Source organism: Coturnix japonica, chromosome 20, assembly GCF_054131305.1.
Source record: "Coturnix japonica strain WE chromosome 20, WE-NBRP24, whole genome shotgun sequence".
NCBI lineage: Eukaryota > Metazoa > Chordata > Aves > Galliformes > Phasianidae > Coturnix > Coturnix japonica.
The window spans coordinates 8,442,513-8,466,020 of NC_140682.1; the positions used below are offsets into that span (position 1 = coordinate 8,442,513).

The following is a 23,508-nucleotide window of genomic DNA, read 5'->3' on the forward strand; positions in this document are numbered from 1 at the left end:
GGGTGTTTAGAACTGGATGATCTTGAAGGTTTCTTCCAACCCAAGCCCTCCCGTGATCCTATGATTCTGTGATTTCATTCAGGTTTATTGAGATGAGATGAGTTCTCCTAAATGCGCTGTTCTCCATATGATTATAATTGGAGTCTTAAATTATAATTGGGTGACTTAAAGCAGACACCATACCTTCTGATGGCCAAAATGAAATGAAATCAATCCTTTACTGTGTCAGTAGTCTGTAACTAGAGCCCATCAGGTAATTCCCAGCCTCCTGCCTGTATCAGTGGCTGCACACAGTGAAAAAGTCTGATGGGAATTTAACCTCTGAAATGTTCAGAAGCAACCAGAGGGTGAATATATTCACTATGCAAATACCTGCAGGAATAAGCTTGTCATGTATGTCCTCAGGTACCACAGTAGTTAATGGTGGGACTCAGTAGGTCATGCTGAAAGTTGAGTCTGCTGATCTTGAAGGTCTTTTCCAGCCTACATGACCTTATGCTAATATTTCTGTATTTATTTCTGTTCAGCTCCCAGAAAACCTCCCACCCAGCCCCCAGCTGACCCCGTGGTGAAAAATAAAACAGAAACCTCAGTGACGCTGGCATGGTCCCCTCCGAAGATGCAATGCCCCATTCCAATCGATGGCTACATTGTGGAAGGCAATAAACTAACTGGCTTCACGTGGGTGAGGTGCCACGAGTCTCATGTCCCCGTCCCAGAGTTCACGGTGAGCAATCTGTCTGAAGAGGCTGATGATCAGTTCCGAGTGTCTGCAGTCAATGCGCATGGACAGAGCCCGTCTCTGGAATTCCCAGGGAGCGTGCACCTTGGTAAGCACAAATACCCCAATGGAAATGGGTCAGTGTGAGCTGAGCAGCTGTGTTGGTTCCCTAAAGATGTTTCATTTGACTTTAAGGATAGTAGTGCACTAACACACCAAAGGCTTTCCTTTATTACTAGTTCTCCTGTCAACCTCCAGCTACCACTAAAGTGATACAAGTTCTGTTTCTGTGAGAGAGACATGAATATCCTTATCTTTTGATATCTCACATGTGCAAGAGGCAGAACTTTCTGTAACAGATCTTAAGCATAGAAGTGCTTCTTCCAGCACTCATGCAAAGGGAGAAGTAGAAATGTACCAATGATTTAATCTTCCATCTCTAAATGAGATACCAGACTTGCATCTAAAGAGCATTAAGACATCCATGTTGTTCTTCCTCAGAACCAGTCCTGGCTGTGAAATCCCCCCTAACAGCTGGTGAAGCTGTACCTGGAGGGGATGCCATGTTTACTACTGATCTTACAACAATGTGTTGCAGCACTTGGTACCTCAGTGGTAAAGTCTTACAGGAAAGCGAGAGCTGCATCATCAAGAGAACCCAAAGTACTCACAGCCTAATCATAAAGAACATCACCAAGAATGATGGTGGAGCAGAAGTGAAATTTGTTGCCGAAAATGTTGATGTCAGCACCAAGATGAGAGTGAGAGGTATTTGCTTTGATCCTTCTCCTTTCCTCTTCCAGTCAAGGCATAGTTGCTGTGATCTGATGATTAGAACTGGGGCTGCAGGCATTCACTGCCTGTACCAAATACCTGAAATTGCATCCCATGGACTGATGTGAGTCCTGGTAATGACCTAAACATGATAGCACTGAGTGTAGGGTAAGCCAGTCTACCCAGCTGCTTGGTATCTGAACCAGATTGCTTGATGCCAGCTGATGAATGTCTGCAGTTCACAGCTATTGGCCAGTGCATTCAGTCAGCAGGTTTACCACTGCATGACCATAGAGCAGTACTTTCAGCTCCAGGTTCAGACAGCCTTTCTGATTGCACTGGAATAATTTAGAAGTAGGGGAGCAATCATTCCAATAATATCTGTATCAATCAGCTTTGCATGACCAAATAGAACAAATAAACATTCATTATGGGAGGACCTGTTTGTCATTGGGTGGAAACCTCTGCAGAAGCATGTTTAGAGCATTCTTAATCAGTAGAAGGAGATGTTTGGTTGATTTTTACTTAGTAAATCCGGCAAGAAGACCAAATGAAATATCTTGAATTGCTCAGCAGTGACACAATGATGAGTGCAGGAACAGAAGGTGATACTTTTTCAGAGATGTTGCAGCAAACATTGACCACGTTAGCCTGATATCAATTGAACTAACGAGGCCTTTGCTCCTGACAGGTGCTGCAGTGAGATTTACCAATAAGAGCAAAGATGTAGAAAAGATCTCCGCTCGGCTGCGTGAGGAAGCCAAACTGCAGGCTGAGCTTTCAGACACAGGCGCTACTGTGGAGTGGATGAAGGATGGGAAGGAGCTCAAGGCCAGTGAAAAATATGAACTGCACATTGTGGGGAAGAAACACACCCTGAAAATTCACAACGTCTCAATGGATGATGCTGTAAGTTGTCAGTGCATCTGTGAGGGGGATAAAATGCATGAGTTTGCATGATGAGGCTCTTCATCATCTTCTGCTGGCTTGTCACCCTTGTTGATCCATGGAGAAACAAGAAAGGCCTAGAGTAGTGTATGCACTTTGGCATTGGAGAGCTAACTTAATTGCTTCTTCTCAAAGAACAAACTCCAGAGAGTCATGGAGACATCTCCAAACAGAATTGAATAATGGGACTAAATTGATGGAGAGCAGAACTTCCTGCCACGGCTTGTCAGCTAGTCTTAATTTTGCTTTTCTTCTCTCTGTCATGTTAGCATAATATTTCATACTGGCAGGTCTGCCCAAAGAATTAAATGAATTAGCTGATGGACGTTTCCATGTGCTTTGCACTGTAATGTGACTATCAAATGAGTAATCAATGCTGTTATTTTAAAATCTGTGTTGGCAAGCTGTAAGACAAACAGCTGCTGTTGGTAGCTTGGTTACTGCAGAATCAGCTTTCGTGTATCTCATAGATAGGGAAGAGACCCTTAAGGGTCAGCTAGTTGGACTCCCTTGCAATGAACAGGGGCACCGCAGCTCCATCAGGTGCTCTGAGCCCTGTCCATCCTGGAATAGTTTAGAAGTAGGGGAGCAATCATTCCAATAATATCAATCAGCGTTGCATGACCAAATATAACAAATAAACATTCGTGATGGGAGGAGCTGTTTGTCACTGGGTGGAAACCTCTGCAGAAGCATGTTTAGAGCATTCTTAATCAGTAGAAGGAGACGTTTGGTTGATTTTTACTTAGTAAATCTGGCAAGAAGACCAAATGAAATATCTTGAATTGCTCAGCACTGACATGTAGAAGAGACCTGTGATGAGTCACAAGGATGTTTACTTAGCTGTCATTCCATGGTGGGCTTTTTCTTACACAGATGTAGAGAGAAACTGAACTTTCCCACGCAGGTCTCTGTTTTGCTGCAGGGTGTAGGTCTGATCTCTGAGATCCACACGCTGGGCCTTGATTGCAATAAATGAGAGCCCTTTGTTTGCTCCAGTGGAAGACTTTCCATTTCTGCAGTACCCTCTGCAGAAGACACAAATGCAAATGCACCTTCTTCCCAGCAACAATTGCCTTGTTCTTTTTTACACTGAGTATGCATGAGGCTCTTCATCATATTCTTCTGGCTTGTCACCCTTGTTGATCCATGGAGAAACAACAAAGCCCTAGAGTAGTGTATGCACTTTGGCATTGGAGAGCTTACTTAATTGCTTCTTCTCAATGAACAAACTCCAGAGAGGCATGGAGACAGCTCCAAACAGAATTGAATAACGGGACTAAACTTATGGAGAGCAGAACTTCCTGCCAAGGCTTGTCAGCTAGTCTTAATTTTGCTTTTCTTCTCCCTCTTTGTCACGTTAGCATAATATTTCATACTGGCAGGTCTGCCCTCAGAATTAACTGGCACAGGCTACCCAGGGAGGTGGTGGGATCCCTGGAGGTGTTCAGGAACTGTGGAGATGTGGCCCTGATGGATGTTATCAGGGGGCATGGTGGGGTGGGTTGGGGTTGGAATCAAAGGAGGACCCCCATGTATTTCAGCAGGAAGCACTACTGGTAATAAGACTTTTGGAGCAAATCCTGGTAGGGCCACGCTCAGCTGGTCCGGTCCGGAGGCTGTTCCTCCTTCCTGCTATATCTGCAGTGAAAACCAGCAGCTGCTTTTGTGTGGCTGGGCTCACATCCAGCAGTGGTGAGGTGACTACAATTATTCCACTGTGTGTTAATAGAGGCCAGTTTCATCATCTAACTTTTGCGCTCCAATTAACTTCCATAAAGGAATTCTGTTTTTCTTTTCAGTCCTAAGTGTTGTCTCCATCTTTTAGGCTCGATTTGTTTTCCAGGGGGTTACAATGCAGTAATAGAACACCCTCCATTTATTTCCTTCTAGTTTGCTTGTTCCAATTCTTTCCTCAGTTTTCCGAGTTTAGACATTTTCTTTAAGCCCTGGGCTTCTTCCTTTGGCTCTGTCCCCTGTACAGTGTATGTCTTTCAACTTGTGGAGATAAGGTAATCTGGTACGTGGTTTATAAAAGATGCCAATTTGCCAGCTTCTGAATTAGAATCTAGCAATTAGAACTAGGATTAAACGTGTATGTTTGGCCTTATGATAAATGAATGCCTCATGGTCAGCAATGTCCCTGCAGTTCTTTACCATCGTACATATTTTGTGTGCCCATATTTTGTTTCAGCACTGGCAAACTTCATAAACAAAGAAACAACTGGAGTCACGACTTGAGCCCTGACATCTGGGCTTCATTCTTCTAGTTCATGAATTGCCTCAGCACTTACATCATCTTTAAACCTATGACTGAAACGGTCCTAAGTTCTTAGCATGGGAATCCAGTCTCCTCTTTTGACAAATTAAACTCCACATTTGGAGAGTTGAGTGTCTCCTGCTGTACCCGAAGGACGTTGTGATCTCTGAGGTGTCTCCCTGAGGTGCTGTAAGCACAGCCATTAGCTCATAGTGCAAGTAAAGCACTGTCAGGTCAAGCCTGGAGGAGTAATGCTTGTCACTGACATGTTCCTGTTCAGGGTGGAGCTGGAGGATAAAATAACACAAGAAATTGTCATTGAAAGTCAGTATCTGTGAAATTCAACTGGCTGCATTCACAGAACCTGGCGTTAAGATCTGGTTTCTGGTTTCTATCTTGAACCTCTTTTCCATAACCCAGTCCTCATTTATGAACTGAAGCTCTACTGAAAGCCTTTTGCTGTGTATGCTCATGCTGCAGTGCAGCGCTTGTGACCTTTAACAGCACATTCACATTCCTCTGATCACAGGCTCCTTAAGGTTGATTAATACCCTCTAGTCCAACTGCTCACCCATCACCACCATGATGCTCACCATCAGCAGGCTAAAAACTCAGCAGAGATGATAGATCAAGCACAACACTGGATTTGGGATGGCTAGAGATTCCTAAGATATTGAAGGATTGCTTGCAGGTGGTGTTGGCTCAGGTATTCACCCTGCATCCCACCTCCCGTTCTGTTTGGTTGAGAATCATGCATTCTGCAATTTCACTTTGTAATTCAAAGCCCCTTTCTTTATCTGTTGAAAAACTGATCTAAAACAAGCCAAGAAGACTCCGTTGGAACTGGTGGATGCAGAACAAAGGCATCCCCAAAGGACAAGTTGCACTGTTTGATGAACATTATTGGATGAGAGTTAAGTTAAGATTTAAAAAGTTCTGGGGCTGTCTCTGAGCATCAAATACAGAGGAAGCCTGCATGATTCCCTGAGAATGGATACCTCCTACTTTGGTGTAGGGTGAAGGGAACACTAGCAGTAACTCCTATCACAAAATGTCACGTGGCTCAGACAAAAATGCCATCAAGAGGGGGCTTAATTAGGAACACCAAATGGTCACAAGATGGTCTTAGGGCAGGGAAGTAATCTATCTATGTGATACTGATTGATGCTATTAGTTCTTAACAGCTTGACTCTAGAGGGGCTGTTCTTCTTTGGTCACCTAGTTTTAAAAGAATAGATGGCTCCTGTCTATTACAATTTTTAATGCATTATTTGTTCACTGATGCCATAAATGTGCCTGGCATAGCAATTGGCCTTGGTATATCCAGTGACTGAAAGCAACAGTTGTTGCTGTAAGAAATGCAATACTAAGCTTGGTCTGCCTGTAGCTGACAGCCATCAGCTTGCTCCTCAGGCAGGTTCTGTCTGGATGGAATGAAGGGCATGAAATACTGATGTGCTCATCAAACGCTGCTTGTTAGCTTAGAGACAAGGTGTTGAATAGGTTTGTTCATGCATTGAAAACACGTTACTTAGCTGCCTTCATTTTAGCTACAGAAGAACACGTGCAGAATACAGAATTGATTAAAAGAAATAAGAACTGTCTGCATAGAACTTACTCTTTCCTTACACAGCAGAATCAAGCACACGTTTGTATGTGAGTATCTCCAGAGGTGAAACTCGATCACCCAAATGTAATGAGCAGAGACATTACAATCAGTTCTAACTGTATCTTCATGCTGTGCTGAATAAGCCTGAGTCAGGATGTAAACCACTTTCTCTTTTTTTCTTCAGATGAAGCCATTAATGTTGTCAACAAGCCCAAAACGACTCCAGAAATATCAGTCAGTCCTTCTGAAGACCTGGAGCTGGTGTGTGAGGTGTCAGCTGCAAGCGGAGCTGTCGTATGGAGAAAGATCAAACAGAGGTGAAGCAGGACCAGAAGACAACCATCATCTCCCAGGGGACGCACCGCAACCTCATGGTCAAAAATGTGACCCTGAAAGACCAAGGGAGCTACAGCTGTGAAACAAAAGATGACAAAGCAACATTCCAAGTGAAAGTCAGAGGTGAGAAAATGCTTGGAATCCCAGAGATAAAGGAACGCTTCATTTGGTGTGTCTTGCATTTGGAGGATCAACTGACAGCCTCTCTGGTGCAAAACATTTTGGCTATAGGACTTTCTTTGTCATCTAGTGTCATAGCAACACTTTTCTACATGTGCTTCTCCATCCAGGAATGAATTACTGCAACAAACAATAGGCAAGGAGGGTAACTTGTGCAGCTCTTGTAGTCAGCTGGTGTCTGCAGGGTTACAGTGCAAGAGCACACCAGGCATGCAAGGAGTGAGAAAAGGGGAGGTGTTTGATGAGATCTGGTTACAAAATTTGAATGACACAATGAGGTGGAAAATGCCAATAATCAGACTCATAAATGGCCTGGGTTGCAAAGGCCCACGGTGCTCATCCAGTTCCAGCCCCCTTCTTCCTATGTGCAGGGTTGCCAAGCAGCAGCCCAGGCTGCCCAGAACCACATCCAGCCTGGCCTTGAATGCCTGCAGGGATGGAGCATCCACAGTCTCCTTGGGCAACCTGTTCTAGAGGGCTGTTCCCTTCTGATTTACTGGAAATGTAGAGAGACACGAGAAGAAAAAAAGAGAAGGGAGGAGGTTCAGCAGTGCATGCAGGTGTTCTAAATCTCATGTCCATATCTGCTGTCAGACTGCAAAATCTTTAGCTTTGTGATATGATGTGAAATGATATGAAATGATATGATATGATATGAAATGATATGAAATGATATGAAATGATATGCCTATCATTTCCCAAGGCAAAATAGAGGGAAAAGTGTTTTCCTGTCATAATGAGGCTTCACGATGCTCCCTGTGAAGGGCAAGTATAGTGAAAATGGGGAACTGGAGTTAGCTCTGCAGCAGACTACAGCAAAATGGTGTGGCTGTTGTGATGTCCCTGCAGAGAAAGAAGACGTGTTTACAAACAAGGACAAGGTACAAGAGGAGGGGAAGGCTGTACTGACTCAAAATGCCAAGCTGAGCTGCGAGGTGGCCCAGAAGAAGACGGAGGTGAAGTGGTACAAGGAGGGGAAACTGATCACCTGGAGCAAGATGTTCAAGGTGGAGTCAGAGGGCAAACAGCGTCGGCTGGTGCTGAGCCAGGTGGAGAAGAAAGATGCAGGGGAGTACAGCTGCGAGGCTGCTGGCCAGAAACTCACCTTCAAGATTCATGTCACAGGTAAGACAGGTGTTGTCTGAAATACAGCAGAGAACAGTAAAGTAAAATCTAGTTTCTGATATATGTACAATGGAAGCAATATTCAAGATATTATTCAAATCTCTCCTGTGCCTGAGGTCCCAAACTGTAATTCCTGTTCACCGAAACATTTGACTAAGATAAGTATGTGCAGTGAGGCTGGAGTGCATGTTGTGCGTGCAGCCTTTCATGGCAGGAGAAGCAGGAACTTCTCCTAGTAGTACACTGCCTTTTTACTATGCCTTTATGTTGGAGGCTGCATCTGGATAGGTGAGTCTGCTACTCCCAGTAAGAGACCTGGTAGAGCTGACTATTCCCAGAGCTCAAAGTAAAATAGATATCTGGAAATCACACACAAAGAACAAAGGACTGCGTTGGTGAGCATATTTCCTTTGTGCCTTTGACAGTCACAGTTGTGGCAATGGTAGAGGCCATGAGGAGTCTGTTCAGGAAGCCAGGAGTACTGTTCTGGGTCATGAAAAGGCAGCCAGTGGTTTGACTATCACATGTTTATGTGTTTTGATGTTTCACAGTGGGTCTTAAGTAAAAGGAACTCAGGTTTTGGTTGCCTGCAGGACAGATGTTCTTTTGGGTTCAATATGTTTGCATAGTGACTTGCAACCATGGGACTGGTGTTCAAGGATCCTCTTGGTTCCTTCAGTTCCTGGGTTCTTTCTTGCCTAGATTTGACACTTTGTTTCAACAGAAGAGCTGATATTCTCTAGTGAAGGCTATTAGTTTGGGCACAAGTGGTAACCTAAACCTGTTCCAACCTGTACATACAAACCTGCAAGATGGTCTCATTTCAGTCCCTCAGTCAATACTTTTTCTTTTCTTCCCTCAGAGCCAAAACCTGTGTTTATAAACCAGGAGAAGGTGCAGAAAGAGCTGAGTGCTGCCCTGGCAGCAAGTGCCTCCCTCAGCTGTGAAGTAGCACAGGATCCAACCGAAGTAAAATGGTACAAGGATGGAAGACTGCTTGCCTCCTCCAGAAAGTTCAGAATGGAATCTGTGGGCAAAACACGGCGTCTGGTTGTGGAGCAGCTGGAGAAGAAAGATGCTGGAGAATACATCTGCGAGGCTGCTGGCCAGAAGATGACCTTCAAGTTGGAATCAACTGGTGAGCATTCGCTTTGGGAGCACTAAGCAGCTTTGGTGGGATGTGGTTGGGGTGGAATGGGTGGTTTCATTGACATGAGAGAACAGGCAGTGATGCTGTGAAACCAGATGGATGATGCTCAGCCTGGCCATGTGCCTCAGAGCTCTTTGCTCAAGGAAGCCAAGTGTAGTTGTGGGTTTGCTCTCAAGAGCACAGTTTGGTAGGGATGAGTTGGCGGTTGGATTAGATGAGCTTAGTGGTCTTTTCCAGCCTTAGTGACTCTGTGGTTCTCTGCTTCAGGAAAGACCTGCTCTCTGACTTACACACGTGTCCAAGTCAAGGATGCAGCAGAAATCAAATCTGTATCAGAAAAGGCAGAATCTCGTGCCCATCTTACAGTTAAAGGTAATTATGCTTCTGATGACGATTTTGCTTAAATTATCTTATATTATAAACCAGCTACCATCCTTTGCTTTAATGTCTAAGAAGTTAAACACCACCAGGACTATTCACAGAAATAAAAACTCCTACCTACCTACCTTTCTGCCCACAAAGTATCCACCTTGTCTTTTGGGATTTACTTTTGCTAAGTAAAACAGATTATTTTCTTAGGAGGTTGATTTTCTACCTCTAGACTTGAGATTTGTGTTTGAACGTTGAGGGATAAAAAACATAGCTTGACTTTTTCTTCATTTTTTCTGTCTGTTTGAAAAGAGCACAGGGTTCTTTTTTTAATATATACAATGTTAGGGTATATATATGATGTTAAGTGCGATAAAGAAAAGGGAGACATTTGAGTTAGCACACTACTCAAGAGTTCAGTCCCCAGCTTTGCCACTGTTACAATTATAAGGGCAAGAACATCCTGGAAAATGAATTTCTCTTAAGTAGAGTCATTACGTTTGAGCTACAGAGACCTTTACTAGGAGAAAACTTGTTCAGAGCTAAGTTGCTGTATTTAACCAAAGTAATTATCAATGTCCGTGTTTCATTGAACCTCTTTTCCATTTCATAATGCGAGGAGTTTGATATCGGGATGGGAAGGTCATGTTTTGATTTGGATGTTGGACTGGGAATCAGAAGATCTGGGCTCTCTTCAGGTTGTCAGTCATATTGTCTGACTTCTTAACAACATTCCTTTCTTTCTATTATTTTTTAATGATGTTTTAAGGCATTTTGAGCTGATAGGTGTAGTGTTCATGTGCAGTAATGCTGACATGAGTAAGTAGGGTGATAATGTAAGGGTTTTTTACATTCCTTCTAAATCTCTGCTTTCTCTTGTTCCATCTTTCTTAAAGAGCAATCCATTAATCTAGTAAAGGAGCTGTGTGATGAGGATGTGACTGAGCCTGAAGAAGCCAAATTTGAATGCGAGGTATCCATTCCTTCTGTGAAACCTCGCAGGTGGTATCTACGTGGGAAGTCTTACAGGCTGGCGGAAACTTGATTATGCAGCAAGAAGGCACCATCCACCGGCTGACCATACTGAAAACCACCACTGATATGACAGGCACCATTCAGTTCTCAATTGGCAGATCCAAATCCACAGCCAATCTGCTTGTTAGAGGTAACATATCCTGGCTTGGTTTACATCATGAAGATGAAGAATTAATTAATGTCCAGTCTTCCTTCACTGGGGTCTTTGAAATATTGTGTGTGTGTCTGGAGGTTCTGCTCCATTTCCAGTTCAAAGTCATTGGACACTAAATGAGACAGCTGCGTCTCAGTAAAAGATCTGTATGAATAGTTGTGATGTGCTTACTATTCAGATCTACAGAGCTGAGGATTTGTCCTTGGCTATACCAAAGAAGTTAAATCAGGTGAAATTAATTGTATTTCTGAAGTAGACAAGTTTAAGTTTGGTAGCACCTAAATTTGATGCAGTTTGTCATTGATTTTATCTGAAAGAAATTTGCAGGCTTTTTATCTCCTGTTGTCCCCAGTGTAAGAGTCTCCATTCACATCCTAAAGTACTTATTATATTTTCAAGTCACTCTTATTTGAATAAAAGCCTCAACTGGGAGCAATTTAATAAGCACAGAGCAAGAGCTGGAGCTTGCATTTGGTAGATACTATACAGTATTACTTTATAGAAATGTAATCAATGGCCTTCCCTATAGACAATCATTTGTTTTATCTTTAGAGACGTTCAAAGAACCATTGTGAACATGAAATTAATTGGAATGGAATAGATGCAAGAGACTTTCCTCTTCTTCCAATTGTCCTCATCCTTTCTTCTCTTCCACCCCTGCTTTGCAGATTACCATATACAAATCACCAGGAAGTTGGAGGACAAGACAGCTTTGGAATGTCATTCTGTCATCCTGTCCTGTGACTTCAGGCCTTCTCCAAAGGTTGTGAAATGGTTCAAGGGCCACACACTCATCGAGCCCTCTGAGAAGTACAAGATCAAGAGGGATAAGCATTCAGCAGAGCTCCAGATTCTGAAGCTGAAGCCCGATGATGCTGGTGTGTACAAGTGCAAGGCGGGAATTGCAGAGACTGAGGCCACGCTGACAGCTGAAGATATGAGCAGGGAGGGTGGCCTCTTCCATGTCCTATTTCACCTCAGATTTCTCTTCTTGAGGTTGATTTATGCCGTTCTCTCCTGCTAACTTTGCAAATGTATAAACTTCACTGAGAAGATTACACAAAGATTATCTAGTCCAGCCATTCTACCACATCCCAGTATGCTTTACAGTAACAGTGGTAACAGTTCACCTTGTTTCCCTACAGCCCACGATGTAGAAGTAAGGAAGCACCTGCAGGATGTGGAAATTGAAGAAGAGAGCTCTGCTGTCTTCTCCTGCGAGCTGTCCCATGATGACGAGGATGTGGAATGGTTTCTGAATGGCAACCTCCTTTACACCAACAATTACAATGACATCAAGAACGTTGGCAACTGCTGCACACTGACAGTGAAGCAGGTTAAGCCTGAGGATGCTGGCCCAGTGACAGTGAAGTCAGACAAGGTGTCAGAAAGCGCGCGCCTGAAGGTGAGAGGTGGGTCTGGTCACAACCCTCCTGGATGTAAGAGATGCTAAGGAGCTCCAGTTCATTCTATTGTGCAGCAGTCCTGCTTCTAAAGCTCACCTCTCTGGGGTGACAAGTCATCAGGGGCTTTCTTCCAGTGGAAGGTTCCATTGCAGCAGATATCAACGAAGGAGGATGGTTTTGGTGTCCTGCCAAAGCATTCAATTGCTTTTTATCATCATTTTATTTAGCACAAGGAGAGTTACAAGAGCAGTTTCTTTTACTGCTTCAGTAACATGCAGTGTCAATGCTGTTGTCTCCAAGGATTTATGACTGCAGGGAGAGATCATTCAGTGTGTGTTTTGCCTCTGGAATGACTAATGACCAGGCTGTGAGCAACCCGATCTAGCTGTGAATGTCCCTGTTTATTGCAGGGGAGCTGGGCTAGATGGCCTTTAAGGGTCTCTTCCAATTCTAAGGATACTGTGATTCTAATCTGCTCTCCCCAGTAATTAAGCTCTTTTACTCTACGCGCTCAGAGTTTGAAGGATTTCCTCTTTCTCCTTTCTTTTGCATTTGGTGGATCTTTTTTCCCCAGTGTAAACCTTTGATGTGTGAAATAGAAGATAGATAAAAGGAGTCAATAAAGAGGAAAATCAAAAGTGTTCAGCAGCTTATCCTCTTAATACTGTGGCCTGCTGTATGAGCTGTGCTCCACGTGAGGGCAATGCCAGCTCTCCAGCTTTAGAAGAGCTACATCCCAATTTTTTCATATATCAGTCCCACCCACGGCAATGCAGGCTGTCCCTCCTGTTCCCTGTATTCTCCTACTGAATACTTGAGAATTCCATAAAGCGTATTCAGTCAACAGACATGAAACCACTTTAGGTTCTATATTGGTGTCGTCAGTACTGGTAAAGATTTATTGATACCTCTTTAAAAATCTGAACACAACTGGAAATGTCTCAACTTCTGTATCACGTTGTTCTGTTTTGCCTGTTTAATTGCAGAGAAGCCTGCTGTCTTCATGAAGTGTTTGAATGATGCTTTTGTTGAGGAGTGGGGTGTGATTAAATTGGAATGCGAAGTCTCTAAAGAGAAGGTCAAACCAGTGTGGAAAAAGGACGGTGTTGTGCTCACTTCTGGCAACAAGTTTGAGCTGCTACAGTCTGGGAATACCCTATGTCTCCTTCTCCATGACCTCGAGAAGCCAGATGCAGGTTTATATACCTGTGATATTGGCACTGATGTTGCCAAGTCAAATGTCGGCGTTCAGGGTAAGTACTGTGGAAAGTGAAGGAGTGCTAAAAGCACATTCAGTGTGGTCACTATGTCTTACACCTATTCCCCCACGAGCCTTAATAGTTTCTACAATAGAAGTGTATTACTGCAATTTAGCGCAGTGATGTCTGGAAAATTCCCATTGCTTTTGAAGTAAATGTATCTCCTTTTGCCATGAAAATCACAAAACACGTCAAGAATGTCCTGGAAATGTTTCCTTTCTAAACATCCCTAAAATGGAGAAATGGTTTGAACACCAGTAGGGGTAGGATGGTAACAAATTAGCTAATAGAAACATTTAATGTCTTGTCGTAGGCAAAACCCTTTTTCTCACGCAGCATCCTAGAGTTGTCCTCTCTGTTAGGTTTTTCCCTCTGTAGCTCATTGAATCTTCATTGTGCTGCATGGACTGAGCTGCTCTCCTTGTAGTTCTTCCAGAGCAAAGCCAAGAGATTCACGTCTCTTTTTTTTTTATAGCTTTCTGGTAATTCTGAGAGGAGAATGTCTTAGAGAATACATCAGTGAGGAACGCAGCCATGATCTGCAAATCCTGAGTTCAAACACCAGTAATGCTACTCATGTCAGTCACAAATGCCTTTTCTCCATCTAAACCTCATACTAACCTATCTCTTATCTTCCAGAGCTGAATATTGGCATTAGCAAACGGCTGAAAAACAATGAAATCCAGGAGGTAGAAGATGGCACTTTTGAATGCATTCTGTCCCATGAAAGCATTGATGAGTTCAAGTGGACACTGAATGGAAGCAGAGTGGAAAGTGGTGGGCGATTTAAAGCTTCTAACGTGGGTTGGTAAGAGACTCTCCTTATCAAAAGTGTGACTCCTACTGACTCTGGGGAAGTCGTTTTTGTTGCCCGTGGTCTAACCTCCAAAGCCTCTCTGTCTGTGAAAGGTAATGAGATGGGAGAGATTCTGGGGTCTGATTCCTTCAACTGTCTTCTGATAAGATTGTCATGAGAGCTAACTCATAATATGCTTAAAGTGAATAGCAACCTTCTACTTGAAACTCAAAGCACTGAGAATTTCTCTTAAAAATAAGTAAAAGGAGGAAACATTTTACACAAATGTGAGAACTACCCAAAGCACTGGGGTAGTGTTGGCAATGGTCATCTCACTACAGCTTGTTCCATTACCAGTAAATCAGGAATGATCTGTTGAGGGAACTGTGGGAGCAAATATCCTCTAAGTATAAGCTGAAGGGATGGCCTTCACATCATCTAGCTGTACAACAAATTCCTATCTAGAACATGTGCATCTGAGAGCATCATCTGAGGCTCCCAGTGTGATCAGTGGAGAGAAGGAAGAGGCAGTTTTCAGACATGGTTCATCATCCTCAATGGGGTAGATTTAAGAGAGAATTAATGGTGCCTGGAATTCTATTGTCTGTACTTTACAGATTACTGCTGGCTGTAGGATGGCCTCTGTTGCAAGTGCCTCTCTAACTTATCTCCAGCATGTAGATGCGTGTATTTTGAGAGAGGCATCCTACCCTAAGTGTATGTTACTCAAAAAGCATGTTTTCTTTCAGAAAAACCTACTGAGGTAACAAAACAGCTGGAGGATAAGACAGCAGCAGCAGGGCAGGACATCAGCCTGAGCCGTGAGCTGTCGAAACCAGATGTGAACATCAGGTGGTACAAGGATGGCAAAGCAATCAGAAAAAGCCAGAAGTACGACTTGCAGCAGGAGGGAACTGGGGCCATTCTGATCATCCATGACTCTACCGCCAAGGACAGCGGGGAGTACACCTGTGAGACAGAGGACTCTGAAACAAAAGCCAGGGTCACTGTGCAAGGTGAGTTGAAAAGCACACTGGGGAAGGCATGTAGAGAAGTCGAGGTAAATATCTGCAGCCTGTGGGTGATGTTTTTCTCTTCTGTTTCCTTGAGCGGGATCAATTCTTAGTTTTCAGAAAATATGGTGGGTTAAAATATTTTAGTTAAAATAATCTCTAAACTGAATGATAAATGGCATGAGAAAGCAAAGCTGAGAACTAAGCTCCAGAAGAGAAAACAAAGTCAAGTATGGCATATTTAGAGACAGGTGAAGAACCCTTGAGCGCACTGAGGAGTACTAGCATACTCTGGAATGTCTCTTGGGCTCCCTACAGCACACATACTTGCTCTGGGGCATGTCTGGATGTCTGTAGAGCTAATTGCAGGGCCCTGAGAAACCTCTGGGGCACATTAGGGGGCACTGGTTTCCATGTGAGTGTTTCCAGGTTCCCAGAAGTCAACAGGGAAGCCTTTGGAGACCCCTTGGGAAGACTCAGTGGGGCCCTAGAGTGATGTAGCAGCTTGTGTTGGTTGCATCTGCTTGGCAGGGAAGCGATTTCCCTGGTGGGAGCTGACTGACTGGGAGGTGATTCCCTTGGTTTAATTAATTTAATTACCTGGATTATAATTAAATAACACTGTTCAGCGTTCAATCAAGATTATATTTTTCCAAAGTACTGCAGTCGTGCATCTGTAGCAGCTTTCCTAAAATATATCGAGTTTATTCAAAATTCCAGTGATGCTCCTAAAGCACTTGAAGTGCATTTGAGGTGGCGAGTGACAAAACAGCTCTGAGAGAATCATCATCAAATCAGAACATTGGAACGGTAACTAATAGCAGAGATTCTGATAAGAATATTTAAATTTTCAAATTACCTTTTTCTAAAGTTGTATTTCACCAAGTTTCATCAATATGCACACTGAAGAGCTGACTTGCTATGTTTCTTTTTATAAAAAATCATGTGTTACAATTGAGAAAAGAAGGTATAGCATGTAACATCCTCCAAGTAAAGTGCAAAAAACATTTCTTCACAGTTCCAATTAATGTCTTAGGTTTTGTTCAGACTCACTAAATGATGTATTTCAGGGTACATCACATGGGAATATAAGAAGACTATTCAGAACAGGAGCTGCAGAGCAAGATGAACAGCATGAGAAGGTAAGGCCGGGAACCAAGGACACAGCTTTTGTGTCACTCAGCCACCTGTGGCAGAGGTCAGGATTTCAGCAGGGATTTCTGCAGACGTTCCTTGAACACCCCCAGGGTGGGTGACTCCACCACCTCCCTGGGCAGTCCATTCCAGTGGCTGGCCACCCTTTCTGAGAAGTAATATTTCCTAATGTCCAGCCTGAACCTCTCCTGCCGCAGCTTGAAAACATTCCCTCTAGTTCTATCAGTAATGACACGAGAGAAGAGGCCGACCCCCAGCTCACTGCAACCTCCCTTCAGGAAGTTATAGAGAGCAATGAGGTTTCCCCTGAGCCACCTCTTCTCCAGGCTGGACATTCCCATCTCCTGCAGCCTCTCCTCATATGGCCCCATTGTGCTCCAGACCCCTCACCAGCTTTGTTGCCCTTCTTTGAACACGTTCCAATGCCTCAGTGTCTTTTTCTCAGTGAGGGGCCACAAACTGGACGCAGAATTAGAGTTGTGGCCTCACCAGTGCTGAGTACAGGGGGACAGTCACCTCTCTGCTCCTGCTGGCGTCACTGTTTCTGATGCAAAATGTATGTAAGTGTCACATGTGTGACATCCTTTTTGATGGAGTTCTGTGACTGGAGTTCAATGGATTTGAGAGCTGACTTGAAGCCTGTGGGCATCACCCAGGAGTTGGGGTGAGAGGATGAGGCGTAGGAACAGGAACCTCTTTGGTCGTTATTAACTCCCAACTTTTTGGTCAGGAATCTCTGTGTGTTTCTTTATCATGTAAAGAACAGAGTCATTGTGCAGCTTGTGAATGAATTGATTCACGCCTGCTGATTGGTGCTGTTCTCTACAGGGAGCTGCAATGGAAATGGACACTTGTGGTCCACTGTCCAGCCCCCTCCCGTGTTGGATTTTCTGGGCTTTGAGACACGTCTTCCAGATGCACTTTGTGTTATTTCTGATGTGTGACCTGTTGAGATCGAGCCCCAAAGGAGGATTCAAGTACTACCATTGGGAATGTAGTATTTCTTGCTAAACAGAATTCATGTGCACCCTTGTCTTTCGTCTGCACAAAGGATCTTGTAATCATCTCTGTCTGTGTTTCTTTTAGACCCAGAGATGGAGCAGAGAGGAACACAGACTTGGGTGAATCTTCATTCAGGAGCAGGGACACGTCATGCTCATCTGAGGTGTCTGGCTGACAGCAAGAGCAGAGAGGTAAGTTTCATAGGGTCGCGTGCCCATTTTATTTTATTTTTCATTCATGATGCATAGAGGCGTTCCCCAGACAAAGTGAGCATTTCTCAACTGGACTTTCTAGAAATGAGCTAGGCAGTGAAAATGGGTTTGAAGCATTCCTAAGAGCCCCGCAAGAGAATGCTGAGAGTTAATCTGGCACCCTCCTTTGGAAACGTCCGTTGTCTGTCAGCTCTTCAGCTGTGCCCTAACACCTCCCATTGCGCTGCCACACCAGGATAGAATTCCAAGCCCACACTGAGTCCTGGAATGTTGTGGTGCCGTGTTGGAATCAGATGTGACCACGTGGTCTTGGCTCCCCGCCTTGTGGGGGGTCATGGTGGACCAGGCTGTTGGCCGTTGGTGATGTCATAAGCGGCTGGAATGAGGGGAGGAGCGGTGCGTTCTGTGTTCCTTTGTGGGTGAGCTAGTGGTCGGAGTGGTTGGTTGTCTTGTTGTTCTTGTGCCTTTTGTGCCGTTAGTTAGTTAGTTTTGTTAGTTAGTTTTGTTAGTTAGTTAGTGTTGTTAGTTAGCGTTGTTAGTTAGTTACTGTTGTTAGTTAGTTCCGTTAGTTAGTTTGTTCCGTTAGTTAGTTAGTGCCGTTAGTTAGTTAGTGCCTTTAGTTAGTTAGTGCCTTTAGTTAGTGGCTTTAGTTACTATCTTTAGTGCTTTTTCTTCTCACCGTCGTGTGCAGCAGCTTGTAGGTAAGCTGAGCTGACGTGGGATGGATGGGTGGGCAGTGAGGTGTTGAGAACTGCTGGCTGTTTGAGCTCACAGCACCGTATTGCTTACTCTTGACCATCAGACGTAATTTTCCCCGGTACACACGTTCCAAAGGGGGTATCAGTAAAGTTGGCACCTGTCCCGTGCTTCTTCCATTGTCTTTGCTCAGTAGTGGAAGCATTGTAAAGTTGCTGGGCGGACAGGCATCACGTAGCCTGAGACTCAGCATGTCTTGCAGCAAGTGGGTGGGACAGTTGTGCTGTGTGTGTTATTCCATGACTGTCTTAGCCCTGCTCACTGACCTGCTCTTTCTCTCTCCTCTCCTCACCCTCCGCCCACTGCCTCGGTGCAGCTTTTGCTCTCATTTCATCCGAGCAAAGCGACAAGGAACTGCTGCAGATAGCTTGAGGTGATCTCACTGCCAGGTACATGCCATGTTTTGTCCCCCCGCATGGTTTTGCCGCAGGGTATGCGCGGGTAGCTCTGAAGAAGTCTGTCCATACTGTGCTGTGTGAATAGAGAAAACAGAAGTGTGTTTCTGCTCTGTTCCAGCTGTTCACACTTGCTGTGGTGGGTGCTGCGTGCAGTGGGATCAGCCGTGAGCCTGAGTTGGCGGCGACGGAGGTACAGTATGAAGCTCTGGCCGGTTTTTTTTCCCTGTGTTGAGCCATTAGAAGGAGCTGCAGGTGTACTCTCCTGCAGGAAAGAATGGGCCAAAAAGGGCCTGGCCACTTGTCTGTGCCAGTGCCATTGCTGATTAGTCTGGGTAGAGAGAGATGCATCTTTGCATGGCCTGGCAATGCACGCCAGAAAGGGAAATAACTGTGATGAGACGTGCAGCTCCTTCTGAAGTGCTCCTGATAAGGACGGAGCGCATTTGCTGCAGCTTTCTTTGCAGATGTGCTCCTCACCTTGAAATCCTCCTGGTTTGTCCTCAGTGCCCTGACCACGGCCTGTGCTCTGTTTTGCAGGCTGATAACATGCGGGAGCCGCAGCTGGTGCGTGCTATGTCATCTTTAAACGTACCAGCGATTGCGGCAGCCCATGTTATTAGGAGCCACGTTGCCCAGGGGCCGGATGAGCTCTCTCTGGAGGTAAGCAGTTCCAGGCGTTCCTTGTTGTTGTGCACAGAATTAGTATATAGTGTGAACGCCTCGGGAATACTCTCATATTTTGTGTCGTAGAAGAAGGCTTTTGTTTTAGCTGTGCTGAAGCTGGGATTGATGTTTCAATCTTTTGCAGGTTGGAGACATCGTGTGCATTGTTGATATGCCACCAAAGGAGATGAGCCCCTTTTGGAGAGGCAAGCGTGGCTTTGAGGTAGGCACACATTTTTGACTAGAGAGCACAGCTTCAGTAGAGTTGGGAATCTCCGGTTGGAGCTGCTCTGCCTGCACAGGATGGCTTCTGGATGCAAACAGTTGCCCTGTGTCGGTGTCAGAGGACCTTCCCTTTGGCTCTGGGCTTGGGCTAATGCCCACCTGTCTTTTTGTTCTTATTACAGGTTGGTTTTTTCCCTGGTGAGTGCGTGGAACTCATCAGGGGAAAACTGCCCGAGTCCATCCTACATTCGTTGCCAAAGCCAGGTGCGTATTTTACATTTGACAATGCGGGTTAGTAAAATGGGGTCTGAACGTGGCTTTCAGGGGGTTCATTAATGCCCGAGTTGAGCAAGCTTAGAAAGAGAACTGCATTAAGCTCCTTGGGCACCTCCAGGGATGGGGAAAATCCGTTCTTGCGTGTCTTTGTTGGGAACATGCTTTCTGTTGTTACGTGTTCTGTTGAATGTGTTGCACTCGGCCTCGTCCAACCGAGCCAGGGCTGAAATGAACTTGTTTTTTTGTTTTGTTGCGCAGAGCCAAAGAAACGGGGCAAGTTCATCTCCTGTCTTCGTTCCCTGTTGAAGGCCTGCCCCAGGAGAGCGAAGCAGCCTGAGCCTCCAACATTCTCAGGATCCATGTCCCTGCTTGACATCGTTGAGAGGTATTTAGCCAAAAGGACTTGAGGGCTGAGCTGTAGGAATGGAAGCATCCTCTGCTGTTTGAAACAGAGCGCTTTTCTAAGCTGTGTTTCAGCAGAAACCAGGCATTGCCAGGAACAGGCAACTATTGGCAAGGGTTCGGTGCAGCTCTTCCCTCACCCTGCACCACGACTGACAGCATGCTCTGTTTTCTCTGCAGAATGAGTTCTCCCAGTAAGAGGGCAGAGTCAGCAGCTTGCAGTTGGCGTTCCTGCTTCTGCCTGGGCAAACCATCCCCTGTGGCCAAACACCAACTGCAGAGCAGTGCCAGGGAGTCCTCTGAAGCTGAAGTCTTGGTCCTGGCAGGTAAGCATGCAAATCCAGCTTTCAAAACACTGCTTGTCAGCAACACAGGTAGAATTCATGCTTTCAGTGGGCTTGTACATCCTTCTGGCATTCAAGCCTGTGCCTGACATCTTCAGTTGACCCCTGTCTTTCCCAAATGAGTCTCTTGTCAACACAAGAGCTGGACCTGCACGAGGATCACTTTCAAGACAGTGACACTGTTGCTAGAAGCCTATTTGCTTCTGCTCACCATCACTGCATAGCCAAATGTCAAGAACCTGTTTCATGATTCATCTTGTGAAACTTTGACACTAACTGCTGTGCGTCTACTCCTTCCTAGGTGACCCGAGCCCTTGTATATCTCCAGGACGCCAGGCATGTTACGATGCAGCATCCTGTGATTCCATCAATGAAGAACTGTTACTAAGCACAGGATGCTGCAGTTCAGATGAAAGCCTTCCGTATAACATCAGTTATAAAGAGAAGAATGCCATCATCGTTGAAGCTCTCGTTCATCCCATACCTGTTGAAGCTGCTGACCTGAGCCTGCCAGACTCCTCAGGCACCAGCCTGAACCGAGTGCCTTTCGAGGACAGCCCAGCCCAAGCACAGCACGAGTGCCCCGACAGCAGCACAACCATGCAGGCTCAGGTCAGCATTACAGAGGAGAAGCCAAACATCTTGGAGGGGGAGGTAGAATCAGGCCAAGAGTCCCAGGCTCCGGGCAACAGCACGACTTCTGAGACACTCTCGTCAGACAACAGAGAATGAGTCCCATCTTTCCTCCAGACCTCACACCCCCTCCTTTTTCCTATTGAATAAAGGCACGCTCGTGCTCAATCAATGCCTTGACTGAATTCTGAGTTTTCATTCGCAGAGATTGGGATGAGGACAAGAAACAGCAAGACAGCTCAGCTTGCAACGCTCTGGCTGTGGGGTGCGTGCAGGGACACTGTAACCATACAGGGAAAGGCTTCCACTGCTTCCTCAAGCTGTAGACCAGCCCTGCTACTGCTCTGTGGCACAAAGCCCTGAGGGATGTTCCATATTGTTAACCTAAGTGAAGCCAGCTTCATGCACTGTGTTTTGTTGTTGCTGGGTGAGAGGGGGATGCACGTTGGTGAGAAGATGAGCATTGCTGGATCTGCCACGAGTGTCCCTTCTGCCTCTAAGAATATGTCCTAAGTAGGATGTGAACACTGCTGGCACTTCCTCATTGCACGTGCTTGGAGGATCTTCAGTTCTTGCACATTTCAGGATGTCTGTCAGTGACTACGAGGAAATTCTCAAGTACTAGGAATTCCATGAAACAGTTGGAACGGGTAAGTGTCATCTTTGTACAGAAACAGCACGCCTAACAGTCTCTCACCACTCTAGAATTAATCTGAGAATAGATTAACAGCTCTTGTCAGTTCTCTAAGTCAGGTTTCATTTGTATAAATTTGAAATTCGTTTTTTAAACCAGTTAGAAATTGTAATGTTATATTAGAGAAGAATTCACACTCAACTTTAAGCATCTGTGTTTTGATTTGTAGGTGGTTTTGCCAAGGTAAAACTCGGGCGGCATCTTCTGTCTGGTGAAAAAGTTGCACTAAAAATCATGGAGAAAGTTACTGTAGGGGTAAGCCAAAAGGCATTTAAATATGAGAATATCTTCTGTTGGAGTTGTGGAGTTCTCAAGAACACGGGGGCAGGTGGGATGGTACATACGAATGCAGCCTACTGGTCCCATTGCCTTTTGAAAGATGCTGTAGAGCTGGAAAAAGTTTAACAGAGCACCACAAATCTTGTTGCTGGTTGTTCAGAGGGCAGAATTCTCTGGCTTTAAAATGGAGGAAGTTATTACATCATTACATTACATTACATTATTGTTACATTATTACAGCAACTTTACCAAAATGCCAATGAAAATGCTGAATGTTTTACTTTTCATTTTTCACAGCTCTGTTTCAGAATTTCTATGGGAGTGATGTCAGTCATTGCTGAGTTGATGTTGAATTGTGTACTGTCCCATATGTGCTTGTTCTGTTCCACAGCAGTCAGATGTGGTACCTGGTATGTCACAGTAGTTAGCGATTTCATCGCTTGCTTTTATGGTCTCTTAAGGATGACTTGCCTCATGCTAAAACAGAAATTGATGCCATGAAGAACTGAAGTCATCAACATGTTTGCCCATTGGATCACGTAAGAGAGACATCAAAGAAATATTTATAGTCATAGAGGTAAGAAATAGTTTCTGCTTTCTGTGCTGTCTTTCTTACTTATCTTTCTCTGATACTCTCTAAATGCATTTTCAGATAACCTTATCTTACAGGGAAGCTGTTTGATTGCATTGTTTCTAAGGACCGCCTTTTGGAAGAGGAAGCTCCAGTCTTTTTTTGACAGACTGTTTCAGCAATTGCTTCTGTTCACAGTCAGGGTTATGCCCAGAGACCTCAAACCAGTGAGCCTGAACTGCAGTCAGTCTTCCATAAATAATAATGAATGTGTTTTTATTTTTCTGTTGGCAGAGAGAGTTACAGTACTCCACTCCATTCCAGTGGATTGCAGGAGAGAACTGAAGGGGGGAGAAGTAACACAAAGTAGAACTCATGGGTTGAGATAGAATTATGTACTGAGATAGAGAAAAGGATAATAGTTATGATGAATGCAAAAGCAATTGCTCACCACCTACCAATCAGTGTCCAGTTAGCCTCCTAGTAGTGGAAGAGATTTACATGAAGTTCTACCCCCTTCAAAACTCCTTCCACAATATGTCATATAGTATGGAATATCCTTTGGCCAGTTTAAGTCAGCTGTCCTAGTTCTGTTCCTTCTCACTTCCTTGGGCTCTCAGCTGAGATTGACTGTGGCTCTGTACAACGCTGCCTGGCAGCAACTGTAAGCATCACTGCGCTATCTCCATTGTTTCTCTAGAATGAAAACGTAGTATTATATCAGACACTGAAGAAGATAATTCAGTCCCAGCTGAAACTCAGA

The 23,508-nt window shown here is 44.6% G+C and overlaps 3 protein-coding genes across 3 annotated transcripts; all 3 read left to right on the forward strand.

Moving 5' to 3' along the window:
• The first annotated feature begins 422 nt into the window (after window positions 1-422).
• Window positions 423-7,438, forward strand: LOC146757567 (obscurin-like protein 1). Its single transcript, XM_085520685.1, has 3 exons — window positions 423-830; window positions 1,223-1,529; window positions 7,423-7,438. The coding sequence occupies exons 1-3, from the start codon at window positions 620-622 to the stop codon at window positions 7,436-7,438; spliced, it is 534 nt and encodes a 177-aa protein (XP_085376811.1). The 5' UTR covers window positions 423-619.
• Window positions 7,439-8,766: 1,328 nt separating this feature from the next.
• Window positions 8,767-10,844, forward strand: LOC146757568 (myosin-binding protein C, fast-type-like). Its single transcript, XM_085520760.1, has 3 exons — window positions 8,767-9,091; window positions 9,371-9,475; window positions 10,369-10,844. Exons 1-3 carry the CDS (start codon window positions 8,974-8,976, stop codon window positions 10,515-10,517), a joined length of 372 nt encoding a protein of 123 aa, XP_085376886.1. The 5' UTR covers window positions 8,767-8,973; the 3' UTR covers window positions 10,518-10,844.
• An 8,868-nt stretch (window positions 10,845-19,712) lies between these two features.
• LOC146757569 (rho GTPase-activating protein 32-like) lies at window positions 19,713-21,374 on the forward strand. Its single transcript, XM_085520739.1, has 4 exons — window positions 19,713-19,810; window positions 20,081-20,207; window positions 20,405-20,550; window positions 20,870-21,374. Exons 2-4 carry the CDS (start codon window positions 20,182-20,184, stop codon window positions 21,298-21,300), a joined length of 603 nt encoding a protein of 200 aa, XP_085376865.1. The 5' UTR covers window positions 19,713-19,810; window positions 20,081-20,181; the 3' UTR covers window positions 21,301-21,374.
• Window positions 21,375-23,508: the final 2,134 nt, after the last annotated feature.

What these genes read in the sequence shown, in the direction of transcription:
- LOC146757569 (XM_085520739.1), top strand. Translation starts at nt 20,182, where the DNA reads ATGTCCCTGCTTGACATCGTTGAGAG. An exon ending in CTGCTTGACATCGTTGAGAG is followed by an intron (nt 20,208 to 20,404) that starts GTATTTAGCCAA and finishes TTTTCTCTGCAG; the next exon opens with AATGAGTTCTCCCAGTAAGA. An exon ending in TGAAGTCTTGGTCCTGGCAG is followed by an intron (nt 20,551 to 20,869) that starts GTAAGCATGCAA and finishes ACTCCTTCCTAG; the next exon opens with GTGACCCGAGCCCTTGTATA.
- LOC146757568 (XM_085520760.1), top strand. Translation starts at nt 8,974, where the DNA reads ATGGAATCTGTGGGCAAAACACGGCGTCTGGTTGTGGAGCAGCTGGAG. An exon ending in CTTCAAGTTGGAATCAACTG is followed by an intron (nt 9,092 to 9,370) that starts GTGAGCATTCGC and finishes TCTCTGCTTCAG; the next exon opens with GAAAGACCTGCTCTCTGACT. An exon ending in TGCCCATCTTACAGTTAAAG is followed by an intron (nt 9,476 to 10,368) that starts GTAATTATGCTT and finishes TCTTTCTTAAAG; the next exon opens with AGCAATCCATTAATCTAGTA.
- LOC146757567 (XM_085520685.1), top strand. Translation starts at nt 620, where the DNA reads ATGCAATGCCCCATTCCAATCGATGGCTACATTGTGGAAGGCAATAAA. An exon ending in CCCAGGGAGCGTGCACCTTG is followed by an intron (nt 831 to 1,222) that starts GTAAGCACAAAT and finishes GTTCTTCCTCAG; the next exon opens with AACCAGTCCTGGCTGTGAAA.